This window comes from Lissotriton helveticus, chromosome 5_1 (assembly GCF_964261635.1).
Source record: "Lissotriton helveticus chromosome 5_1, aLisHel1.1, whole genome shotgun sequence".
NCBI lineage: Eukaryota > Metazoa > Chordata > Amphibia > Caudata > Salamandridae > Lissotriton > Lissotriton helveticus.
In genome coordinates this window covers 1165043615-1165067505 of record NC_136065.1, presented here as the reverse complement: position 1 = coordinate 1165067505, position 23891 = coordinate 1165043615, and the positions used below count along the sequence as shown (strand labels likewise).

Genomic DNA, 23891 nt, shown 5'->3' with positions numbered 1-23891 from the left:
AAGAAGAAAGAAAGCCAAATGCATTTACATATAAAAAAACGGTACCCATGGTCAAGTTTTAGCCAAAACTCTTCAGAAAATAATTTTATATTTCAAAATAATTTTTATTTACAAAAATATATATATAAACACAGTTTTCTACTTTTGAACACCTGGTTACAGCCAGGTGGCGAGATGTAGAGGGTGTAAAAAGGGTGCTCGTGAAAAGAGAGTAGAGGTATAGGAAAAATTGTAATCGTTTAATAAATCAAGTCTAGAATTAGACTTGTTTTTGGTGGAGGCCTGCCCCTGGCGTTAGTTAGAGCCAAAAAACGTTATTTCTTTTTTCAACAGAGTAAAGTGAGTCCATCAGCTGTAGGTTTTTCGCAGGGGATGGTGGGAGAGCAGCGGCGGGGTGCAGGCCCACTTTGGATGGTAAGCGTCGACGTTTCGACCCTGGCGCTATAAGGCTAAGTCTACTCCTCAACTGCGGGTCTTCCTCAGGACAAGGGGAGGAGACCTATGAGGATTATTGAAGATTGTGGAGAGCCCCCAGCAGGACGGTGGGCCACCGTTTAGGGGTTAGCCCAGGACGATCATGATTCTCTAGAAAGTTGTCTTATAGTTATCAACAAACGGGGGAATCAATCTGAGACGAGCCGCAGTCAAAGTTAGCGGTCGGCGCTTTCGAGAAAGCACGAGGAGCGTGAGTCACCAAATCTTCTGTAAATTAGTTCCGTAGTCACTTGCGGGGCTCAGTCAAAGGCTTTCTTTCTTCTTTTTCTCTGTATGTAGTAACTACACTTGCTCATGAAGTACTTAATGTTTTATCATTAATGTGATTAACTTAAACTATGATCTAGGGCCACTTGTTTCCCATACCACTATCCCTCAGAGGCAGCAGTGCACTGGTTGTTGCTTTCAGCCGGTTCTGCACCCAGAACCCTGCATATAGGACTCACAGGATAAGATCTTAAGTCATGTCTTGCACTCAGTCTGTTTGCCTCCAGACCCACATGAAATGGCCCAAGGTTCTGGTTGCAGATGTGGTCTTTGGCTGCTGTCTCATCACACTTATTGCCCCAAGAGCCTGCGGTGCAAGGCTGACCAGAGGTACATGCTGCTGGGTATAGCATTTGCTCGTTGCATGCAATATGTCACTCTATACCTAGTACCCGGTGAGCATGGCCTTTGGTCCCTTATCACAGGGGTGACATTGAGCCATGCTCTGTGTGTGTTCCCTGCTCCAAATCAGGGGTGGCTGGTCTAGGTAAGAGCGGTGAGGCGGGCGGGATGGGTAAGTTGTAAAATTGAAATTAAAATACAAAAATAAATAAATAAAACCACTTACATTGCGCTTGCCGCATCTCCAAGTCGGTAAGTGGTTATATTTATTTTTTAATTTAATTTTACCTATCCCGTCATCTGTTGACTCCCTCCCACCCCACCTCCGCCTCACCGTTACCTGCCCCGGCCGCACCTGCTCCAAATAATCGTATGGCATTGTCCCAAGGAAACTTTTGATGTGTTTTCGCATTTCAGTGATTCCCAGTGGCGTAGCTTTGAGGGGGGTTGGGGTGTTACACCCCAGTACATTTTTTATTCTGTAATGAATATTTGGATACATGTGCCTTCAGTCTGGTATGGTGAGGTTGGATTTCACCTGGAATTTTTAAAATGCACACAGACAAAAACACACACACATTCGTTTTAGTTTGACAAATATTGAGTTTTATGTACTCATAATACCCTAACAATCCGGACTCCTCTCCCTATCCAGTGCCCCTTAACCCCTTCACTGCTGGCGTTGGCCAACGGCCGTCGTGTGCACTACCTTCATAGTGCTGCGCACGTCCGTTAGCCGACGCGGCCCCGCCCACTGCGCTATTGCCGCCGCGGTTAAGTGGTTAAGCTCCTCATATGCCCGCAGTGATGTAACAAAGGCCTCTACAGCTCCTGCAGCCCCTCAGCACAGTACTCTGGCCGGAGAGCTCCTAATTGAGTCCAGAGGGGGCCCCTCCTCATGCCTTCAAGGGGGGCCTCAAGTTTCGTTACGCCAGTGTATGCCCTGCTTCTCATATAATGTATTTTTACAATATATGTCAGCATGATTGTTGGGAAATCTTAAGCCACTCCTGTGCCCCCCTCCAGTTTTACTGGCCAAGCTACGCCTCTGTTGATCCCCTATTGGGATTTCAATTAAAACTGCTACTTTTGGGACCATCTTAGCACTTGCTTCAACTAATTAAATATTACGTTTTCGTACTTTATTCTGGGAAGTTTCCTATAGAGTTTTTTATAAAGAACCAAAGTAATAACACCACTTCAAAACATGTTTTTTACACGTGACCACATTACAGCATTTTTGTTGTGATGCATTTCTTGAACTACTCGCAACACTTAATGGCTGGAATGGAAGTTCCCAGCTTTTCAGGGTTAGATTTGAACTTTTTGGCTCTGCCCAGATATCACTAAATGCTCCTTTTTTATTTTTTCAAAAACGACTTGTGAGAAGTACGTAAATCAACAAAATGTGCCAAACTGGGTGTATTATTTTCGTGCCATGTTTTATGTAAATCTGTGCTGTTGTTTTTGTTGTACAATAAAATTTGAACAAACTGCAGGACATTTTATAGAAAGTTTTTTAAGGAAAATAAGTATTCTTTTTGGAACATTTCGTGTAGATTTGTCAACTGTGTCCAAAGTAATAATTGTGAAAAATAAAACTTGTTGCATGTACTAAGTAAGTTAATCATAAATCAGGAGCTGTTTTTGCGGACCCTATGGGGCTGGTTCTCAAGGGTAAATGTACACTTTTGTGTAAGTTTACGATTGTTTGCTATTCACACAGTGGCGGCTCCTCCGCAAATGTGGAGGAGAGTCGGCCCAATGCTTTTAAGCAGTATCACTGAAGGAAAAATAAAATTATATTAACTCCAAGTTATTATAATTTTATTTTTTCCTCATTACAGCAGCTTTGCGGGTGCGTAGTGCATTGCTGCTCGGCTGCCAGAGCAGGGGAAGAGTGGTTTGCACTCCCTAAAGTGTGCATGAATGTTTGGCCGGCCCACTGTGGCTGGCCAAACATTCATGCGCACTTTGCATGATCTCCATGCAGGCTGCATTACAGCCTACATGGAGAACATGCACAGCCTCTTATTCTCTGGCTGAGCGCCGATCCATGGCGCTCAGACCAATTGCAACGTTGCATTGCAGCATTGTGATTGGCTATAGGGAGACTGGATGGCGGGTGCATCCTGCTTCCTGCCCTTGAGGTGGGGAAGAGAACCGAGAAGAAGCAGCGGCAGCGACGGCGGGTGGAAGCGGCAGACAAGTAAGAGTGAATTTTTTTATTTTATTTCATTCCCTCCTCCCCCCTTTCTGCAACCTGCCCCGCCTTCAAATACCAGCCGCTGCTGTATTCACAAAGGTATTTTACATGTAGTGTCTTTACGACTGCAGAGTCTCCGCACATAGGATGGGGTAGGCCTATGTTTTATGTGCATGTGCGGAGACTCCACTGTCAGAAAGATGCTACTAGGAAAAATGTGTGAATAGCAAACAATTGTAAACTTAAGCAGAAGTGTACGTTTACGTTTGTGAATCAAGCCCACAGTGTACATTACATGACGTGCCACAATAAAGCTAATTTGAATTAAGGGACACCAGTGGGATGTTGCCCACATCCTTGATTACTCAGCACTATAATTGCTGACGTTTCCATTGTGATGATTATTTTGCAATGTTGCATTCTATTCAAGGATCTACTGCAGAGTAGAGTGCAGTATTTTAGAATTAGTACTAATACACGGTTTAACCCCGGATATTCCTTTGTTCCCCTAGTTAAAGTACACAGAAGAATACGAGCAGCAGAAGGGCAAAGGGAGCTTTCCTGCAATGATCACGCCTGCTTTCCAGATAGCCAGGAAGGCGAATGAACTCGCGAGCAATGTAGGTATTCGATCACATGACAGCAGTTCTCATTGCCACGACTGGGTCACTGTCTCACAAAGCGCATAGCTCCCTAAAGGTGCTATAATTTTTAGAAGGTCCTGATGAAAGAGAGGTGCCCTGTCCAACATGGAAACGTTTTTTTACCTGCAGAAGTTGGGAGGTCGGAAAGTGTGGAACGGATACTAGCTGAAAGGAACAGCTGTGTAAGCGGATTATATTATGTATTAACACATCTCATCATAGACGAAGAATTGGTCCTTTGATAAATCAGGCCCCACATCCCTTCATAAAGGGATGAAAGGCAATCTTTGAAGAAGGCCTTTCAGTAGCTGTCAGTGAGACCCACACCCCCAACACATTCAAAGAGGAGGAAATGAAATGACAGATTTAGAAACGGAAGTGGCGAATTCCAAATGGTAAAATCTGAATTATTTTCACACACAATGCGCAACAAATCAGAAAGTACATTGTGAGCTACATTTGTCTTGGTAATTCCATGCCAGAAGCTAAGTCCAGCACATTAGGGATAAGTGCCTTTACAGTACTTTGGTGGTGCAGAGGGGGTGTCAGAAACAGCAGGATTCAGTTCCCAGCAGGTACTCCTTCTTCCAAGTCGCCATAGTACCCACACCGTCATCTGCTCCCACCCTACATCGTACACATTTTACGCATATAATGATTACACTGGACACATTGTTTCTGGGTGAAAACTGCTGCAGGTTTATTTTCATACAACAAGCATATGACATTTGATGGGTTATTTTACGGACGATCCAAGGCAGGCAGCCCCTCGCTGTCCCGCCTGCCTAATGAGCCAGCCAGCATGGTGAGTCGATGCCCGGACAGTGCAGCACCTTGTAGATCCTTATCTTACACTCCCGCCCCCCCCTGTCAGGGCGGAGCTGTATGGCACACCCCCGTCGGTTCAGGCCCCCCGACCGCCCGAAGGACTAACGGGGCGCCGTCGCGGTTTCCCAGAACCTCCTGCGGCTCCAGGTCCTTGGCTCAGGCACCCTTACTGTGCCAGGCAGAGGTACCCTTACTGTACCAGTCTGCCGCAGAGGTACCCTTACTGTACCGTCTGCCTCCAGATCGCCCTGTAACTCCGCCTGCAACACAAGAAAAAACATAAAAATTATTCAACATGTCCGCGCCGCCTGTCCAGCTGCTGGGTACGAGGATAGGGTGGGTGCAGCGCTCAGGCGGGCGGACAGGAAACCGAAGCAGGAAAGAGGCAGAACTAGGGGCGGCCGGAGCTTAAGTACCTGGCCCGCCCCCACCGGCCCACTGGTAAGCCCTCCCCTGGCCGTGCGTCATGGGGACCCCGGGGAGTGGCAGACGAGGCTCGCCGGGCCTCCTACAGAGCCCTGGACAGGGGGATGGAGAGCTGCGACTAGTGGCCACTAAGGTGGCTGCCCTGCCAATGTCCCCCTGCATGGGACGCGGGCAGCGGCATTCATTTGAGTGTTTGAGGAGAATGCTATAATAAAGTTGTGCAGACACAGTGATGATAATGTTGTGCACATTTATTAAACGTACACAAGAAAAAACACCCCAGCCACCAAGCTCCTTTCAGCTCCGCCACTGCTCGTCCCACCCACCGTCCTTTCAGGAATCTCCAGTCACCAGGATTCCAGAGGAATATACATCACCCATGACAATGAGCCCGTGGTGACACCAAGCAGCCCAGTTGCTATGAGCAACCCAGATACCACAAATGCTTTATGCTGTGGCTTGGGATATCTTGATATAAGGGGGTAGTGAATTAGATGATGCCTATGCAAATGAGCCAATAAATGTGACCTACTGATAAGGCCACATTCTGTTTAGATCATAGTAAGAACCAATTCGCTGATTCCATGACAAATCAGACAGGTTTTGGGGTACAATCATGAATGTCTACATGCGAACATGAAAATAGCACAGAGGTGTGCGGCGAGACCATCTAGTCAAGCATCTCCATCCCGAGATGAGGACATTGCACAAGAAAGTTACTAGCAAATTGTGAAATGCATTTCTGTATTTCACATATTGTAAACTGGTCGTCCACTGAGTGGTTCTTTTTCACTAAGACAGCGCTTTTGTATTTATTTACCACAGAGGCTAATATGTAGACACCCTGTAGTAGTGTTGAACATCTCTTGGTTCAGTATCTGCACCTGAGCCCATTACCAATTTTGCACGCACCACACAAATGGTTAGCACAGCCTTTATTGTTTGATTTGGTTGGTGACCATGAACCTTAAATTTGCAATACTTAAACTATCAGTAATATCCAATATAATATCCCTGGGAAGCCATGTCCTATGTAGGATGTTATGTCAGCCCATACAGTCGCTTTGCTCAATTGCTATTACTTTATTAAAAGCATCAAGTGGAGACATGTTTTAAATTTAATAGGAAACACCAGACCTCAGCTGTGCATTGATATATTGCAGACTGTCTGCTTTCCAGCTTTTACTTTTAAAACAAAGAGCATGTCCCTTCAAAGGGATGGTGGATAAAGTGAGGTTGTTTACAGTTCACAGGTTGCTATAAGCTGTGGATTTATGTTCACGTAACCTCTGAGTGTGTATAAGTGGTCTCCCGCTGAGCTTGCAGTCAGGCTGACGCAAAAGGCTACCTAGACTCCTGGTGAAGTAAACCACAGACAAACTGGGATTCTGGGAGTTGTGCCACTTCCCTTCTCCTATGGAAGAAACAAGTCCATTGTTGGACTAACATGGGAACACTGTATATAACCTCAACTGTATATACCTTCTATGACCATCGCTCCATTTTATATGTGCTCCAAATAATCAATTGTTGTGTTTGAGTCTGTTAAAATTATTTGTATCCAATTCAGAAAGTTACTATGAGTCGTTTGGGGTATATAGTATCTGGAAAGTGTTAATATAACATTGTTGTGAAAGGCAGAAAGTGCCGGCCTAGTGATCGGTGAGAGAATTTCCCCCTTCCCTTCACTACTGTGAGACTGGTCAAAATAGCAGCCATCTTGTGCAGATTCTTGACCCTATTTATCCTGAGCTTTAGGGCAATTACTCCTACTCTTTTAGTGATGTGTCACTTAAAAGTTAGTGTGACACTACACACAAATACCCATGGTCGAGGCAGAGTTCAAAATTGGGTGGTGGGCTTCTAGAACAGACAAGCTGATGAGATTTGATAGGGTTATGTTAACTTTCGAATGGATCAAGGATGTGCTATTGGCTCCTTTGTATCCATTGAAAATATCTGGGTATCCAACTGAGGAGGGATCTCTCAATGCAAAGGAGAGCCCAAACTAAAAGACAGGAAATTGATCATGAGCCCGATCTGCTATCACAGATGGACCAAAATAATGTGTTAGCCCAGGGAAGTAAGTTTCAAAAGCCAAAGAATGGTGAACAGTAATAGTGTTACTGCGGCAACATCGACTGTAATGGGGATACAAAATGCTGTAGGGTTTTGTGACCACCTAGGGCAAGATTGTGCAGAAGTGGCCCCATTCTGTGTGAGAATTATAGAAAGGTCAAGACATGAGAACCAACTATAGTGGCTGGACATGAAGGTAGGGTGGCATGTACAGCTTGATAATGAGACTTAATGAAGTAGTACTAATCTGATTGCCTGAAGTAGGTTGCTTGGTGGCTGTGTGAATGGGTGAAGAGTTGAGTAACTTCAAAGTATGTACGATGTGTCCCTATCTGCTGCAGTGCCTTTTTCCACCCTAAAACCTATAGGGATCCAGTACTTACATTGAATCATGGGCACATTTGCCAAGTGTTGAAAATTCATGACAAATGTTGGCATATCCTTATTTATCAGTTTTACCGTGAGATACTTCAATCTGAGGCATTAGTGTACTTTAGATGCAACAACAAAATGCAAATGCATTAAAATGTGGAGATTTGTCCGTGAGAACATGGACTATCATTATGAGAAAAAGATTGGGATGGATAGGACACATTGTCGGAAGAGAACAATACTCCTTCACAAAAGCTGCTCTCCAGTGGACATCTAGGCCAAAGAACTCCTGGAGGTGACTGTGTAAACAGAAATGAAGACTCTGAATTGCATCTGGGGCACCGTACAGAAACTTACACAAAACAGACAGACAGAAGTAGAGGTCCTTTGTTGCTGCCCTACGCGCTAGTCACCCTAACAGGTAGTAAGTAAATAATGAACAGCATTCCTAGTAGAGTACAAAAGTAGTCTGACTCACACCCAAAGTTGAGGGTTTTTCTAAACAAAAATTACATACAAAATTAACAGAACTGCAGAATCACAGTGGTGTAAGCATGTGTATGATTTCATCAGCAAATCAGAGCACAATGACTTTTAAAAGTCATATTGGCTTAACATCTAAACTCTGTCCCGCTACATGAATAATAATTTTCCCCCTCTATGATAATGCCATTCGGCGATGGTAGAGCAAACTAGATACATGAACAATAGTGTGTTATATGAATTAATAGGGCACAGTGAACCTGCGTGAAGGACCATGAGGTTATAGTTGCAATTTGTGACTGGGTCAGGGAAAGTTCATCAAGAACAACATAAACAATGACAGTGGTAATTAACAACTACATCTCAGCTTGTCAGAAATTGTGAAGACGGGGGAAAGACAGGAGTGACAAGGGTGACTGCCATCTTGGATAAAAGGGTGTTTATACCTAAATTGAGGTTTGGTAGACAAGGATCAGCAAAGCACTCTTCTACACATCATAGAAAATTTGTTTCAAAAGCAACAATACTATATCAGTGTGTACAAGTGTATTCGAGTGTGAAAATGCATTCTGCATGCTGTTAATGTTGTAGAAAATATAAATGCACAAACATCCTCAACAGGTCCAAAGAAAAACAGCAGGTTAAAAGGGTTCAGGACGTTTGTGTAAGGGGTGTTCTTGTGGACATAAAAAATATGAGTTTTTAGTTATTTTTTCTGAATGCTAGAGGGATGCAATTCGGATCTCCACCAGAAAGGATTGCCAAAGAAAAGCGGCAGCTTCAGGGAGATTTTGGTTAAGAACTTTGGATATTTTGAACACGGATGTTTCAAGATTTAGTGTGGCTTGAGTCCTTGGACCACTATGGCCTCCAAAGCTAGTGAGAAGTCTGGAGAAATAAGATAGGTGGCTAAGGTAGATAGCTTTAAGTTCAGGGCACACAATTTAAAATGTTATCTTTACCTCGATGGGGAGCCAGTGGATCTCATTGTGTATATTTGTATGAGAGCTAGCAGCATAGAAGCCCTTACTTAGCTGAGACGTGCTATTTGTGTCTGAATGTATTGTCCTGAAAAAAGATTCTAAATTTGTTCTACCATTTGTTGGGTTGATCATGAGAAAATTGTGTCAGTTCTACCCCCAGGGAACAGTTGTGACCATCTTGGCACTTGTTATTCCAATTCTTGGTGGGTGAAGGTGGCTAAGCTGGCCTAGGGACCCAGAGACGAGGTCCCTGGCTTGGGGTGTTCATCACTGAGTTCACATTGTACAAATTTTCACCAATTCCTTTACTTATTCTTATTTATGCAGAGTGCCACCTTCCACCTCTAAAGGCCATGCAAAGATGCTGAGCTCTCACTATACACAAGACTAAGATCCTGCTACCCTTAGCCATACGATAGCTCCTTTCTCCTAAGTCAAACTCGTTGGACTCAGAAAAACAACCAAAGAAGGTTCACATTCGTTTTTTGCAGGACCTTGCAGTCTTTCACCCATCCTTGATACTTCTTATACATACCATCAACCTCCTGGCAAAGCATCTAGATTATAAGAGAAAGGGAGTTGACCATGCCTTGAACTGTATATTTGCTGTCAACATCGACTTTACTAAGATTTACCCTATCATAGATAGTGAAAGCATAATTTTATCCAAGCAAATTCCTGCCGGGGATCTAGTAAGTGCTCCTGTAAATCAGATCTATGTTTGTCTCTTGACAGGTGGAATACAAACGTGGACACGAAGATAGAATCTCCAAGTACACCAGTGTGGCCGACACACCAAGTATATTACATGCCAAGGCTGGAGGGCAGCTACTGAGTGATGTAAGTGACAAATTCCTGTCCAGGCATTATTGCCCTCTTCATAAGACTTTGTATGGTAATTGCTGTTCAATGCCAATCTTGCAGTTATTTATACGCATAACCAGAACTGACAGTGTATAGAGATTGTGAGGACAATTAAGAGTCATTATGATCCTCAGCGGAAATAATTAAGCTGTTTGCACCGTACTCACACCCTCAGGTGTATGCATGTTACCAAATCAGAAATTGGGTTTAGTACATAACAAACGCTATTTTGTGGTTGCGAACCGTGTGATTTTATGAATCGCAGGCTTTGCGACAACAAATAAGCTTTGTGTATCAGGCACTTTAATCCTTCCCATTTAAAAGGAGAGATTTTTCATGCCAATTTTGCCACTCCCAAAAAGTTTTGCTGGCGTGGCAATCTATAGACCTCTCCCGATGTTTTCATGCTCTCAACTAATTAAATTCTTGAATAAAGGTGGTGTGCTGCTTTAAAAGATTGAAACGTGATCTAAAGGCTAATCTTTACCATAATCCTGGCTGACAGAGCTAGCCAAGGATATTCTGTAAGGCAGAAGAAATGTATGATAATACATCCTTTACTGACATTAATAATATCCATTGATATACAATAAGAAAGATTTGAATAAAATGGCATGCACTTAAATCAATATTACATCAGCGTGAAAGATATAGATTGGCCCTGAATACTAAAAAGCCCCTAAAAACAGTTACTCACTATTAGACATATAGCTAGACAGCTACTGAAAAATAACTAAATACAGACACAATAAAATGATTATCATTTTGAAAATGATCATTTTGAAAGTTTTCATTCAATCGTTTAGTTTTCATAATTTCCACTTTACCTGTTACATGCACTGCACCGCTCTGCTGCAAATTACATTAGTTTGGCTACCGGAGCAAAATGATAGTGCTTCTTTCTTAGGGCAGATTTTGCAAAATATGAAATATGCCCTTAAAAATGATTTTCCTTCCGCAAGTAATCCTGAGCATAAACAAATTATGTCTGTAAAACGTTTCTTGTGATAATTACACAGCCTACATCCAACTGAACTTTGATTAATCATCCATGAATCAGGAAATTCTTTAATTGTAAATAGTAGCAGGTGAAAAACGTAAATACTGAAAATGGATTTCAACGGTTACCCTTCTCAACACACATCTTTATGCAGTTACCAAACTGTATCTTGACATAAGATTTTTTTAAATTCTAGTATATTTTAATGAATCGAGATTATTAAAAAAAGAGGGCATATCATCTGTTCATGTGTGAGTGCTTTTAAATAGACGTGTTCGACATTTTCAATGCAGGTGTAATCTCATGTAATTTCCAGCATGTCACGTTATACTTCCTATACGAAATTCTCAAAATCGCGCCTAGTCACATTATTAGAGGTTCTTGGTTTAAAGAATCCTATCTGTGAGAGCACAGGAACATTACAAACAACCAGACCGTGAGCAGCTGTTATTTGTGTCATTTGCACTTGTTTTCAGTTCAAATGTTCAAATAGCAAACTTGTGTCCAACATGGACTTCAGGATGTATTTCACAGTGAAATATAACATTAAAAGCAGAATTTAAATTTCACATACATTTGCATAATTTTTCAAAGAAATTATATAACTACACAAAAGAAAAGTACTAGAATTTGTCACACCCCTACTTTTGAAATTGGCAAGGCCCATGTGTATTGTATTAAGGCTATTTACATTGTCTTTTATTTGTAGAAAAATGTTCATTTACCTTGGATTTAACTTCAAAGTAGAATTAAATTCCACCCAGATTAACAGCTTTATTGAGTTACTGGATTCCATGGTAAATTGCTGACGGGGAATGAAATACCCCTTCCCTGGTAACGTAGAAGGTCTTGTAACACCAAACATTAGGAAATCTTGAGAATGTCTAGTAGCGGTAGGCAGCACAAAACTCCTGTGCCAAGCATTACGAAATATTGAATCATAGATTTTATTTACTTTTCCTCTTGGTGGAACTGAGCCACATACAGTAATTGGTATGAACTTGGCTAATGAGGCTAAGGGCCTGACAGTACCCTACAGAGCATATACTCGTGGAGTGCAACTTCGATTTAGCCAGGTAAATGTTTTCCCAAAACACATGGAAATCTAGAGGCATGCCCGAAAAAGTATAACACTTTGTCTTGTTGATAATTAATTTTCCTAAATTTGATTTATAATTTGTAGATTGAGAGTATAGAAAACTCGAGTATTTGTTTCCTATAAAATTACCACTAGATCCTTTAGTCCAGGCATGTTAATCACTCTCTGTTAGCCAATCGAAGACTGACCCACTTGAACAGTATCGTCCTCATACATTAAATTGTATAATTCATTATAACCGAATTTAGGAGGAACGGCCCTTCGATTAAGCCACATAGTTTCAGAGGCAAGCCTTTTAATACTCGGTCTTGTGATGTACTAGTTTTCCTGCACATAATCTTCTACAAAGTCAGACAACTCATTACTATACACTCCAATGTCAAGGCAAGACCTTAGTAACAATCTAGAAAAACATACTAATAAGGCAAGTCATAGATTGCGCATGCCCAGAAGGGCTCCTTGTAGGCCTGAATTTGGAAGGAAATACAGAAAAACCAGACCTGCCATAAGCATTGGCAACGCCTAGACCGCAGTTTACAGTTACTAGGAGTAAAAGATTTCTGGGAATTAAACCCCTCCTTCCCATTGTTAAAGACTGCTATTAAAAAAAACGTCAGATTGTGGTCCTTTCACTCAGACAGGGCTACATTATCAATGAGGAAACACGCTTGGGCAGTACTCTCCAATTTTAAAGTGGGGGCTCAGCCACTCTATCTTTCAAGCACATACGCGCTTTATTGGAAAAACAAGTTTTTAGCGCTGAGGATGGGCGACTGGCCTTTTCTGAAGAACCTCCCCAGGTTGCATTACTGAATGCAGGTTGTGTGGTTACCATTCCGAAACAATGGAACACATCGTCTGTGCATGCCCACATTGCTAAAGGCCAGACGGTCATTGCTGCGAAGACAATTTATCAAGTTGGGAGTTCGATCGTGCCGCCAAGCAATAATGACTGCTCTTATTCCGGACAACACCAAGCTAAACATTGGGCTAACGAAATTTATCTACAAAGCGTCAAAATAACTGGAAGCCATATCCACAGCGAAACCCTCCTCATCTTAGTATGGCGATTGAATGAACAGACTCAATAATCAAATCGGAGTCCAGAACTTCAGAAAGCCAGTGCGATGTCTTCCAGCAGAACCTTCCTAGCCTATAATGCTCAACCGATTTCTTAATAATTTTAAATCCACCGTATTTTACTATAATTACTGTTATTTTATCTTTTGATTTAGTTATGTTTTAAATTGTAAATGGTTTGCTAAACCAATCAATAAAGATTTATTAATAATACTAATAAGGCAATTTTTTGGGAACATCATGAAGTTATTAAAATTCCACCAGCCACGCAAACACAATTGTTTTGTTCTTCAAACACGAAAAAATCCTGAGCAGTGACTTGTCTGAAAGGAAGTCAAATAATTTTTTAATAGTTTGTGATCATATTCCTTTAATCCTAAATCAGATTGTGGTTAGAACTAAACTTCTGAAATGCAGCCAATCTCGCTATAACTGTTGTGTTCGTCTCTAAATGGCAAACAAGCAAAATGGCTTATTTTTTTTACAAAATGATTTTATTCTATATTTCTTTCTTTTAGTTATTTAAGAAATGTATTTTAAAATCAACAATGTAGTCTTATGGTTGGCTGATTTACCCTGAGACATGAATTAGGGCCTTATAGCGGAGCCTATTACGATATTGGTCGGATAAGCGTCCAACCGACACAGAAGCGGGAAGGAATATGCCCTTGCAAACATTAATTTCTCCATTGCAGTTTGTACGCTGCCCGTAAAAGGGCTGCAGCACAAGCTGCAAAAGAGAAATTGATGTTTTCTAACATTCATGCACTTTGTGCTAGGAACCATGGGGTGCCTGGCACACGGTGCATGAATGTTTGGTGCCCCGCAGGCCTAATAGTGGAGGCCATAAGGGGAAGGGGGCCCTGCTAGGGGTCCCCATAGTCCGTTTCCGACAGCCTTTCTATGGCAGTTGAACTCCCATAGAAAGGCTATGGGAAACGTGCATCGTAATCCCCATGGCGGTGCCTGAGCAGGCACCGCCACCATTTTGGGGATTACGTCCGCCCTCTGCCCCGACAGGTTTCCTTCCAACTGCCAGTATCATAATACCGTGGTTGGACTGAATCCTCTGATGTGGAGCGGAAAGCCTCTGACGAGCTGTCGGATGGCTTTCCGCCCAACATCAAAACAAGGCCCTTATGCCCACATGCATCAAACTGAATTGCATTCGCAAACGGTGCAAATCGCAAAATTCGGCCGCTTGCGAATGCAATTCATTGTTTTGGAATGCATTAACCTTTTTGGCTTTTTCGCAATTTAAGAAATCGAAATTTATTTGTGATTTCTTATTGCGATTGCATTTAAGAAATCGCAATTTTGCGATTTCTTAAATGCAATGCATGATTTTTTTTAAATTGCGAATTCGCAAATTGGAAGTGGTAAATTACCATGAAGTTAACCTTCATGGTAATTTTCGAAAACTTTCAAAAATGAACAAAAGTGCATTTTTGAAAGTTTCATTTTAAACAAACACATGCCCTTTGGACATGTGTGTGTGACAAAAGCACTTTAAGGTACATTTCATTCATTTGCATTCTCATTTTGCGATATCTTATTTGCGAATCGCAAAATGAGAATGCCTTCACATTCATTCCTATGGGCCTCTAGGCCCATAGGAATCAATGGAAAGGGATTCCTTAATTGCGATTCGCAAATTGTGAATCGCAATTAAGGAAAATTAAGGAATCGCAAAATAAATTGCGATTTTTTAATGCATAGCCGTTAGCGAATTCTTAATTGCAATTCTTTAATTTTCGCAATTAAGAATTCACAAACGGGAACATTGATGCATGTGGCCGTTAGGGTTTGGCGGACGAGATACTCTGTCACAAGCATGGCAGATGCCATATTAAAAGTGCATTATAATCAGATACTACCTATTAATTTGCTACACTCTTCTCCATACTGTAAATATTGTATATCAGTAGAGTGTCGTGTAGCTCCTATATTCCCAATAGGCTCTGCGCATTGGAATAATATATCCTATAGATTTGCCGTAGAGGTCTCTAACGAATATACTAGACTTAATTGTGAGTGCCAGCTAGCTCAGAGATCATTAGAAACTTTCTCGAATACACAAGAAGGGATTAGTTTCTGATAATTGCATAAACATGACAACTTTGTTTCCCAAGAATAAGAAATGTATCTCTAGAGTCGCGGAAACAATAGATAGTTATTTCACTCAGTCAATCGTGCATGCTTCATTTCACCAAAGGTGCAGAGAAATAGAGAGACGGGCGTTTTCAAAAGGATTTATTGAACAGTCTTCTTTCTCATGCAGAGAAAATGAACTGCTACAATCGTAATACTGGTTGCAAAGTAAAATGTGTATAGTACGAAGAGTATTATAAAATAATACTGTAAAAGCACGATATGGTTTCTAAGCCATAAAATACATAGAATACATACATTAATAAATAAAGACTAAAAAAGTACTCAACTAACCTTCTAAAATACGCCTACCCCAGTGTACCTAACCTAGGTCTAGTACAAGGGAAGAAGTAGGTGAGGTGTAGCTTAGTTTCAGTATTCTTTTGCCAAGAATCTATCCAAGAATTCTCTAAGGGTCTAATCAGTTCCGTATCTTGGTTTTAGAATGAAGGAGTTCTGGTATCTCTCTCTCAGGACTCGATTTCCCAAGAACCCGCAAGGGTAGCTTGGAAACACTGGAGCTGGATTTCTCGGCAAGAGAAAAGACAGCGTCTCTCTCAGTGCGTCTGCTGGAGGGTTGGCTTCCTTCGACTCTTGCTGTAGCAGGGCGTCGTGCAAGTAGATAGTCGAACTGCTCCAAACCACTGTGTGGTTGCCTGGGCAAGTGTGGGTATATTTATACCTTGAAGGTGCCTAGTTTGACGTAAGGTGGGACATAATAACGTCATCAAGGACTCAGTTCTTTGAAAACTCCATGAGTTCTTAAATAAATCAATATTCAAGCAAGGGGAAGTCCCTGACTGCTGAAGGCGGGTTTTTCCAAGAAATCGTTGTGGATTTTCGGAACTAGTGGAAGTAGCCATGCCGTATTTGGACTGCATAGTCTAAGTCTAAATATGGTTATGGTTTCTATGCCTATATAAGGATAGGTTGATTTAGACCTACATATGGGCATGAATCGGGAAAATTATACTAGGGTCCTAAATTCATATACAACAAGAGAAGTGGTCCGAGAGCATTGCATGCATGTCATCAAAGGTTATGTGATGTCACTTCTGAGGGCGTAGCTTGGTTAGTATGACTGGGGGGTGTGAGCTTCAGATTTCCTCACAATCACACTGCGACATCTTGTTAAAACATGAGAAGCAGAACAGGAGGTAGGGTTTAAGGGTCAATGGAACGAGAGGGGAGTGCAGATTATTAGGGGAACGTAAGGCCTTTAAAACATAGACGAGAGTGAATGTGTTTTTTGACAGCAATGTGGGAATGATAAAATCCTAGGTGAAATCCAACAGACACTTCTTATTACCCAACTATTTACTACTGATTACATTTTTTAGGGGGTTTTAACACCACAGACACCCTCCCTGGAGCTACGCCCCTGATTATTTCCTTTAATATTAAAGTGGTTCCTCATGTTAGGTTGTGCTTCCATTTCTTTCTTGTTGGGTGCCATCAGACAGGTATTTGCTTGACCAGGATCAACATCAAATTGTTGAGATAGATTCTTCCTCTTACCCCCGACCCTCATTTTATTATCAGTCTTCAGTACAGTACTCTATTGACTTTGACATATGTAAAGTCCCATTATGAAGTCAGAAACAGTTTCCAGGCTGCCAGAGTCTTTCGTTTGTTGCAAGGGTTGCAGTGATTTATGTCTGTTGATGGTCTGGATGGAGGGCAGTCCAAAGTTCATCATCCCTCACAGTAAGCCTCTTATATCCTGTCAGACTTTATAATATGGGACTGTATTTATCCAGCCTTGTTAGCTAAATGCTTGAAAGGGAGGGATGGTTTGTTGTTGTCTGTCAAGCATTTATGGTCATATTTTTGGCTCCTCTGCTCAATAAACAAAGACCCTAAAGTCAGCCTGGAAAATGGGCCACCCAAGCAAGCCCCTGCTGGCAGTAACATGAGCCCTTCCGTGGTCTCAATGCTATTCTTAAAGGTCTATTCTGAAACGTTTAGAGCTAGTGGAAGGTTTTAGCCTGATGAACAAGGGTTACTCTACATTGCTTTGGAATTTACTGAAGATTCCATACCAGAGGGAAAAGGCAATCTGCCCTTTAACAAGAGGTCAGGAGCTTGAGTGTCTTTTAAAGAGTCACAGGGAAATAACTTGTGCTACTCTTCAAAGTATGAGACGTTAGCTCATTCACTAAGGCTTCCTAGACGACATTAAATGGCTTCTATGTAGCTTGGTGTTTACAATGTGACGTAATTAACAAAAAATTAACAAAAATTATACGGGTACATTTTAAAAATAATTCCACAGTGGTCAAGAATTCTCATCCGGACAAACAGTGATAATAAAAGTTTTTAATTTATTCATTTTGTTCGACTCCCCCACTCACCAAGAGTGCCATATACCACTGTCTTCTTAACGGAGCATCCCATGTGGAATGTATTAGCTGATAAGTGTGCAATTTAGGCTCACTCTTGTTAAAGGGTAGAGGTTCTTGTGGACATTCTTGCTCTTTTTTTGGCCATATGCATGCCTTCTCACCTGTATGAGCTGCTTGGCCATGTATTTATTTTGATCTCCATAGCACCTCTTGCTGCTGCGCTCTCAAAGCTTACCTGGAGTGAGGAGCAGCCACGGCCCGTGGAGGGAGTTACGGTGGGGCAGGGAGGCGGGGAGAGGGAGGGGCAGGGTGGAGGGTGCTTAAAACCGGCTATGGATAATTGCAGGTAAGTAAACAATTTAATTAATAAAACAAATTTGGCAGCGCGCCTTGCATCACAAAATGCGATGCAGTGCGCGCTACCAAATTCGTTTTATTAATTAAATTGTTTACTTACCTGCAATTATCCATAGCCGGTTTTTAGCACCCTCCATCCTGCCCCTCCCCCTCCCCGCCTCCCTGCCCCACCGTAACTCCCTCCCCGGGCCGCGGCTGGTGAGGAGTTAGGTAAGGTGTCACAAACACTCTTCCGCCCGGTTACCTCATTTCTAGAGAGGATAGATCAATTTGGATGGGGGGAGGTATAGCCATTGCCTATTGTGATACGTTAAATTGTCAAACATTTGCGATCCCAGACCTCAAAGGGGCTGAAAACATGGGTTTCGCTATAAAGGTGCATGATTCATTTACCTTTACAGGAGCCCTAATATACCGTCCGCCAGGGACACACACAGTTTTCTTAGACAGCACTGGGGCAGCCGTTAGTAACCTAGCTCTCAAATCCGCAAACTTTACACTCCTAGGAGATGTCAACGTACATTTAGACTCCCCTATAGATCCAGTGGCAATATGTTTTAGGGATACAATGAATGTCCTAGGTCTAACTCAGGCTACAACAAATACTACACACAAGGCGGGACATATCCTTGATTGCATCTGCTAAAATCTAGAGACACTCAGGGTCAAGACACCCCAGGTATTAACCTGGACAGACCACAGCTTCATTCCATTTGACCTCCCAGTAATGACTGCTAAGTCGTTAAATAGCTCAGATAAGACATCTGGACTTTCCCAGGGAGAACCCTGTTGGAAAAACTTGATAGGGCAGGAGGAGTTTTTAACTACAGCAGCAGGAAATAGACCCACCCCCACAGGAGATCCAACTAGGGACAGCCAAATCCTCAGGGAGTGGATAAACACACTAAGTTCAGGAAGCAGCCATGCTGCTCCTAGATTAGGCGCCCGAAAGAAGCAGAAGCCCTCTGCTCCTTGGTTCTCATTAGCTCTAAAAGAAGAACAAAGGAAGGTTAGGGCTGTAGAGCGGAAATGGCGTATGTACTATGGAGAAATGGATCAGAACAACTATAAAGCCGCACGCCGCCGATATCATGGGCTAATAAAAATAGCAAAAAAGGATCACTATACTGAGGCTATAACCAAAAGCAATAACAAACAGAAGGACATTTTTAAAATAGTTACTACCTTTATTAAACCTAAAACCATGCAGAAAGATATTCCTCCCTCCCAGAACTTATGTAACACCATAGCTGATTTCTTTGGGGAAAAAATTCAAAAACTCACAAAGGACTTTCTCCATCCACTGATTCATAAGGAGCCAGCAAATAGAGTCGCCATAACAACTAGGGCCCTCTTGTACTTTTTTGACTCGGTTAGCCTAGAGGAATCCCGGGGTGAAATTTTAATGATTAAATCAGGTTCCCCTTTTGACCCCTGCCCTCCTTATGTTCTTCACTCAATGGTGGATATTGCCAACCCCATCATAAATAGCATTATCAATTCCTCACTCAATCTCGGCCTAGTACCTGAAGAATGGAAACTTGCAGCAGTGAAGCCCTTGCAGAAAAAACAATTAACTGACCCAAGAACTCTGACTAATCTGCGACCCATCTCCCTGCTCCCAACCCTCTGCAAACTAACAGAGCAATCCGTGAATAGGCAGCTTACTGCCTTCCTGGAAGCCAATAACATATGGCACCCCAATCAAGCAGGTTTTAGGTCTCAAAATTCGACGGAATCAGCCCTGATTTTCATCTCTGAAACTCTAAGGGCTGCAATGGATCAGGGAAAGAAGGCGGTCCGCGGCGTTTGATACGGTCTCACATGACATCCTGGTGGACCGTCTAGCCGTGGCAGGGATAGCTGGAAACGTGTTGAGCTGGCTATAAAGCTTTTTAGAAAACAGGCGACAAGTCATCACCTTAGGTCAGTTTAGATCTGAAGAAAAGCAGCTCACCTCGGGAGTACCTCAGGGCTCCTGTCTGAGCCCGACACTCTTTAATGTATATATGGCCCCCCTGTTTGCTCTTATATCATCCTTTAACATTAACACCATTTCGTATGCGGATGATACGCAGCTCATCCTTGTGATGGAGGACGACACCGGTGAGGCTGAAAGGAAGCTCAAAAACTGCCTTAAAGCTACATTCCAATGGATGAGCACGAATCATCTCAAATGCAACTCAGAGAAAACAGAGATCGTGCCATATGGAAAGGGGAATCTGTTCAACCCCTCATTATGGTGGCCGGAGGACATTACCATCCCTCCAAACACTATTCTGTCAGCCCGAAATCTAGGGATAAGATTTGAGTCCACTCTGACTTTTAAAAATCAAGCAGTGGCGGTGGCAGGAACATTTTTCGGCATCATAAAAGGGCTCAGAAAATTCTTCGACCTTTTACCACTCCCGGCACGGAAAATGGCTGCAGTTGCACTTATAACATCATGCCTTGACTACTGCAACTGCCTATATGCAGGGACAAATAAAATGGTCTGCCACAAACTGCAAATGGTTCAACATGCAGCGGCAAGACTGGTGCTAGGGTGGAACAGAAGAACCTCAGCTACAGCAGCAATGGATATATTACATTGGCTGCCGATCCATAAACGGATCCTTTTCAAAGTCCTCCTGATCACCTTTAGGGCCTTCCATGGAAAGGGACCCAGCTATATTCAGAATATGTTTAGACACTACACCCCCTTGCGAAATATGAGATCTCAAAAAGCTAACCTCCTTACCATCCCCAAATTCCGACTGAAAACAAAAGGAGGAAAGGCCTTGGGAGTTTTGGGTTCCAAAGCCTGGAACTTCCTCCCACCGTCCCTCCTTCGAATTGGACCAGAAACAGTTTTCAGAAAGACCTTAAAAACATTGATTTACAACCTATCCGACACCACGTGCAAAAGTCTAATTTGATTACGCAGAGCCTCTCTCACCATCAGCTAGACTCCTCACTCTCCGCCTATCCCTTCTAAAGCGCCAAGATGCTCCCTGGAATGAAGACTGCGCTATAAAAACTTTTTACATTACATTACAAGGTGGACTCCGTTTGAACAGCTGTTGTTTAATTACATTTAAATTGTGCATCGCAGAGCAGTCAAAGCAGTAGACATTGTGAGAAGACAGAAGGGGCCTGGGCCAGGATCTTAGAACGGGTTATACAGTCAAGTGAGTTTTGTGCACAGATATTGGACAGTACCATAGCAGGGTTTATATAGCAAGGTGAGATTTATGCACAGAATATCCTTTGGTTTCTTGGTCGTGTTTTATGATAACGGATTTCTAGGTTTCTTTTTACCCTATCCAACTGATGCTAAAACATGTTGGTTTATGAGGGTATCTGCTTGAGTGATGTAATTGAAACTTAAAAGTTTGAAAGGAGACACATGGCCCTAAAGTGGATGGGGTGGTGTCGTACACTGACAAAGTATATCCTGCTGTGGCTTCTGGTTTAGGGAAGTCTCCCAATTATGGGGGTTTGAGGACTGGGATAAAATTAGGATATCTAAATTGGGGGAAATTTGGGAGCACAAGCACATATTTTCCTTAGAAAAATTAATGACTCAATACCAGCTGCATAAAAATCCGAGTTCTTTCTTTGCCTACAATTAAGACACACCCTGGATGCATACAAGGGGCAAGTGAACCCAGTACCAGAATTCAACCAAATACTTTCACAGTATATATTATTCCCCTGACAGGCAGTGATTAATTTGTAGATGAAATGGTGCCTGTGCTCAAAGCATGGAATTCCAAACTGTGTATTCTTAAATCCACCTCATTTATCTTTAATTCGCTAACAGACACCATATTTGCCTTTATCTCACTTCCGCATGCCGCTGCTTTCTCCCTTTGTGATGGTGTTTATGTCTTTCCCTTCCTCCATCTTACTGATTTTTTAATTTTTTCCACTGTTGCTCTTTGTAAACGTCTAATGGAGATAAATAAGTGCCTGCCCCCTAAAATAAGTGACAGTGCCCCCCTCCCCCACTAGAAACCACCAGCCCAAATTAAGCACCACCGACAGGTTATGGAGTATGGGGAGAGGGGTTACACCCAATTGCCTCAGATGTAAAACTGCCAGAAGTTCATTTATTCATGTGACCTTGAAATGCCACATTATATGGGCTTATTGGATTACAAACCTAAGCATGTTGGATGAAGTGGTGGGCTTTCCTTCTGAACAGAGACCACGGGAGGCGATACTAGGGGTGTGTAAACGAGTGGGACAGCATGCATGGGAAGAAACGGCTCATTGGAACTGGGTATATGATCACTAAGAGAGATATTGCAAGACACTGGCGTTCCCCAATGGCTCTTCCACACCAACTGGCTGCATGGAATGGACTACTGCTCAAAAGAAGAATTATTGGTGTAAATAGCAAGGGGATACCCACATAAGCATTTCAAAGTGTGTGGTGGGTGGTGGAATCGATTGGGTATCGGCAGGCCCTGCCAACTAACTCGTAGTCAATGTGAGATGGGATGAGTGGATGGGGAAGGTAATGAGGAGAGGAACACATTGGACAATGGTTCAGTGGGTGGGAAAGCTGTAATCAAGAGAAAGTTGTCTGTAACAACTGTGTACTGTGGACTTGAGGATGGGTGTTAGTGCTGTACAGGTTACCTTCAAAAAGGAAATGTTGTACTGTAAGTCAATAAGCAAATGTTTTTTAAATAGTTCGAAAGAAAAGTGTTTAGCTTCAGTTCTGGCTAAACAAAAAGGAGAGATATGATATAGAAAGACAGAATGTATGGACCATAATAATTTATTGATCTTATCTGTTGATCTATCACTCGGCTTACAGCTTTGCTATTGAGCTATGTACAGAAGATGGGAACGTTTGAGCCTCTGTACATTTTGATAATATTTTGAATATTACAGCCTGAAGTAGTCGAAGTAGGTATGGTGGTTTTGAGGCCTTTGGACTTTTGATGACAAAGCCCTCAAGGCTTCCAAATTACTTAAGAATTAAAACCAATTCACTCAGGTATGTACCCACGTATGGTTGCATGCACAAATTCATGCCACCTGCGTCTTTTTGCATACATTTTTAGTTGTATTGCTGATGTGGGTGTTTGGCAAAATGTCGAGACCATCAATATGGTGGTATCAGAATACCAGGTAAAAAATATAATCTACCAAAATATCAGGTTTACATAATCTGTATGTAGACAACCAAACTATCTAGTAAAATATATAATGGAACAGAATAGCGACAAAAAATGGTAAGCATATTGAAATATTCCAAAATATATACATACCAAAGTATAAAATCTATTAAAAATATTAAACTTCAAAATATCATTATAAATAAATCTAAATAATAATGTAAAATAAATTATAAATATATAGATTCTCTTTAAATATTAAAACAATAATGAAACAATTAAAAAAATTCTAAATATTAGCAATAGCACACACAAATATATACCATTATATATATATATGTGTACATATATATGTCTGAAAGGGTTTCCCATTCGATCACATCAGAGGAAACACAAAAGACTCGCACTCCAGGGTCCGTGTGAAAGATTTTCTTATTGGCGACGCGTTTCGACCAGGCGGTCTTCTTCGTTAGCCAGCCACATAAACTCCCAATAACCATTTTAAAGTGCACGAATGTAAAAGTGAAAATAGACATAGGACCACATTTCGAGAAAAACTACAAATAAGGTAGAGAAAAGACTCTGTTGTGCAACTACTTGGTAAACTTAGCTTGTTAATGCAAAGACATTTCTTATTTACGTAGGCAACTGCTAAATTCATGGTATAATGTAAATTAATTTTAGATCCGTCAAATTATATTGGTCAAACTATAATATATTTCGGCCAAGTGGCCTTGTTTTAAGCACAAGGGAAGC

General features: G+C 41.9%; 1 protein-coding gene across 1 annotated transcript in view; it reads left to right on the top strand.

Moving 5' to 3' along the window:
- The window catches only part of NRAP (nebulin related anchoring protein), a 417859-nt gene that overhangs the window by 79721 nt on the left and 314247 nt on the right, over positions 1-23891 (top strand). The window contains exons 6-7 of the mRNA XM_078643841.1: positions 3823-3930; positions 9861-9965. Of these exons, the coding sequence (XP_078499967.1) occupies positions 3823-3930; positions 9861-9965 (213 nt within the window). The remainder of the gene's footprint in view (positions 1-3822; positions 3931-9860; positions 9966-23891) is intronic.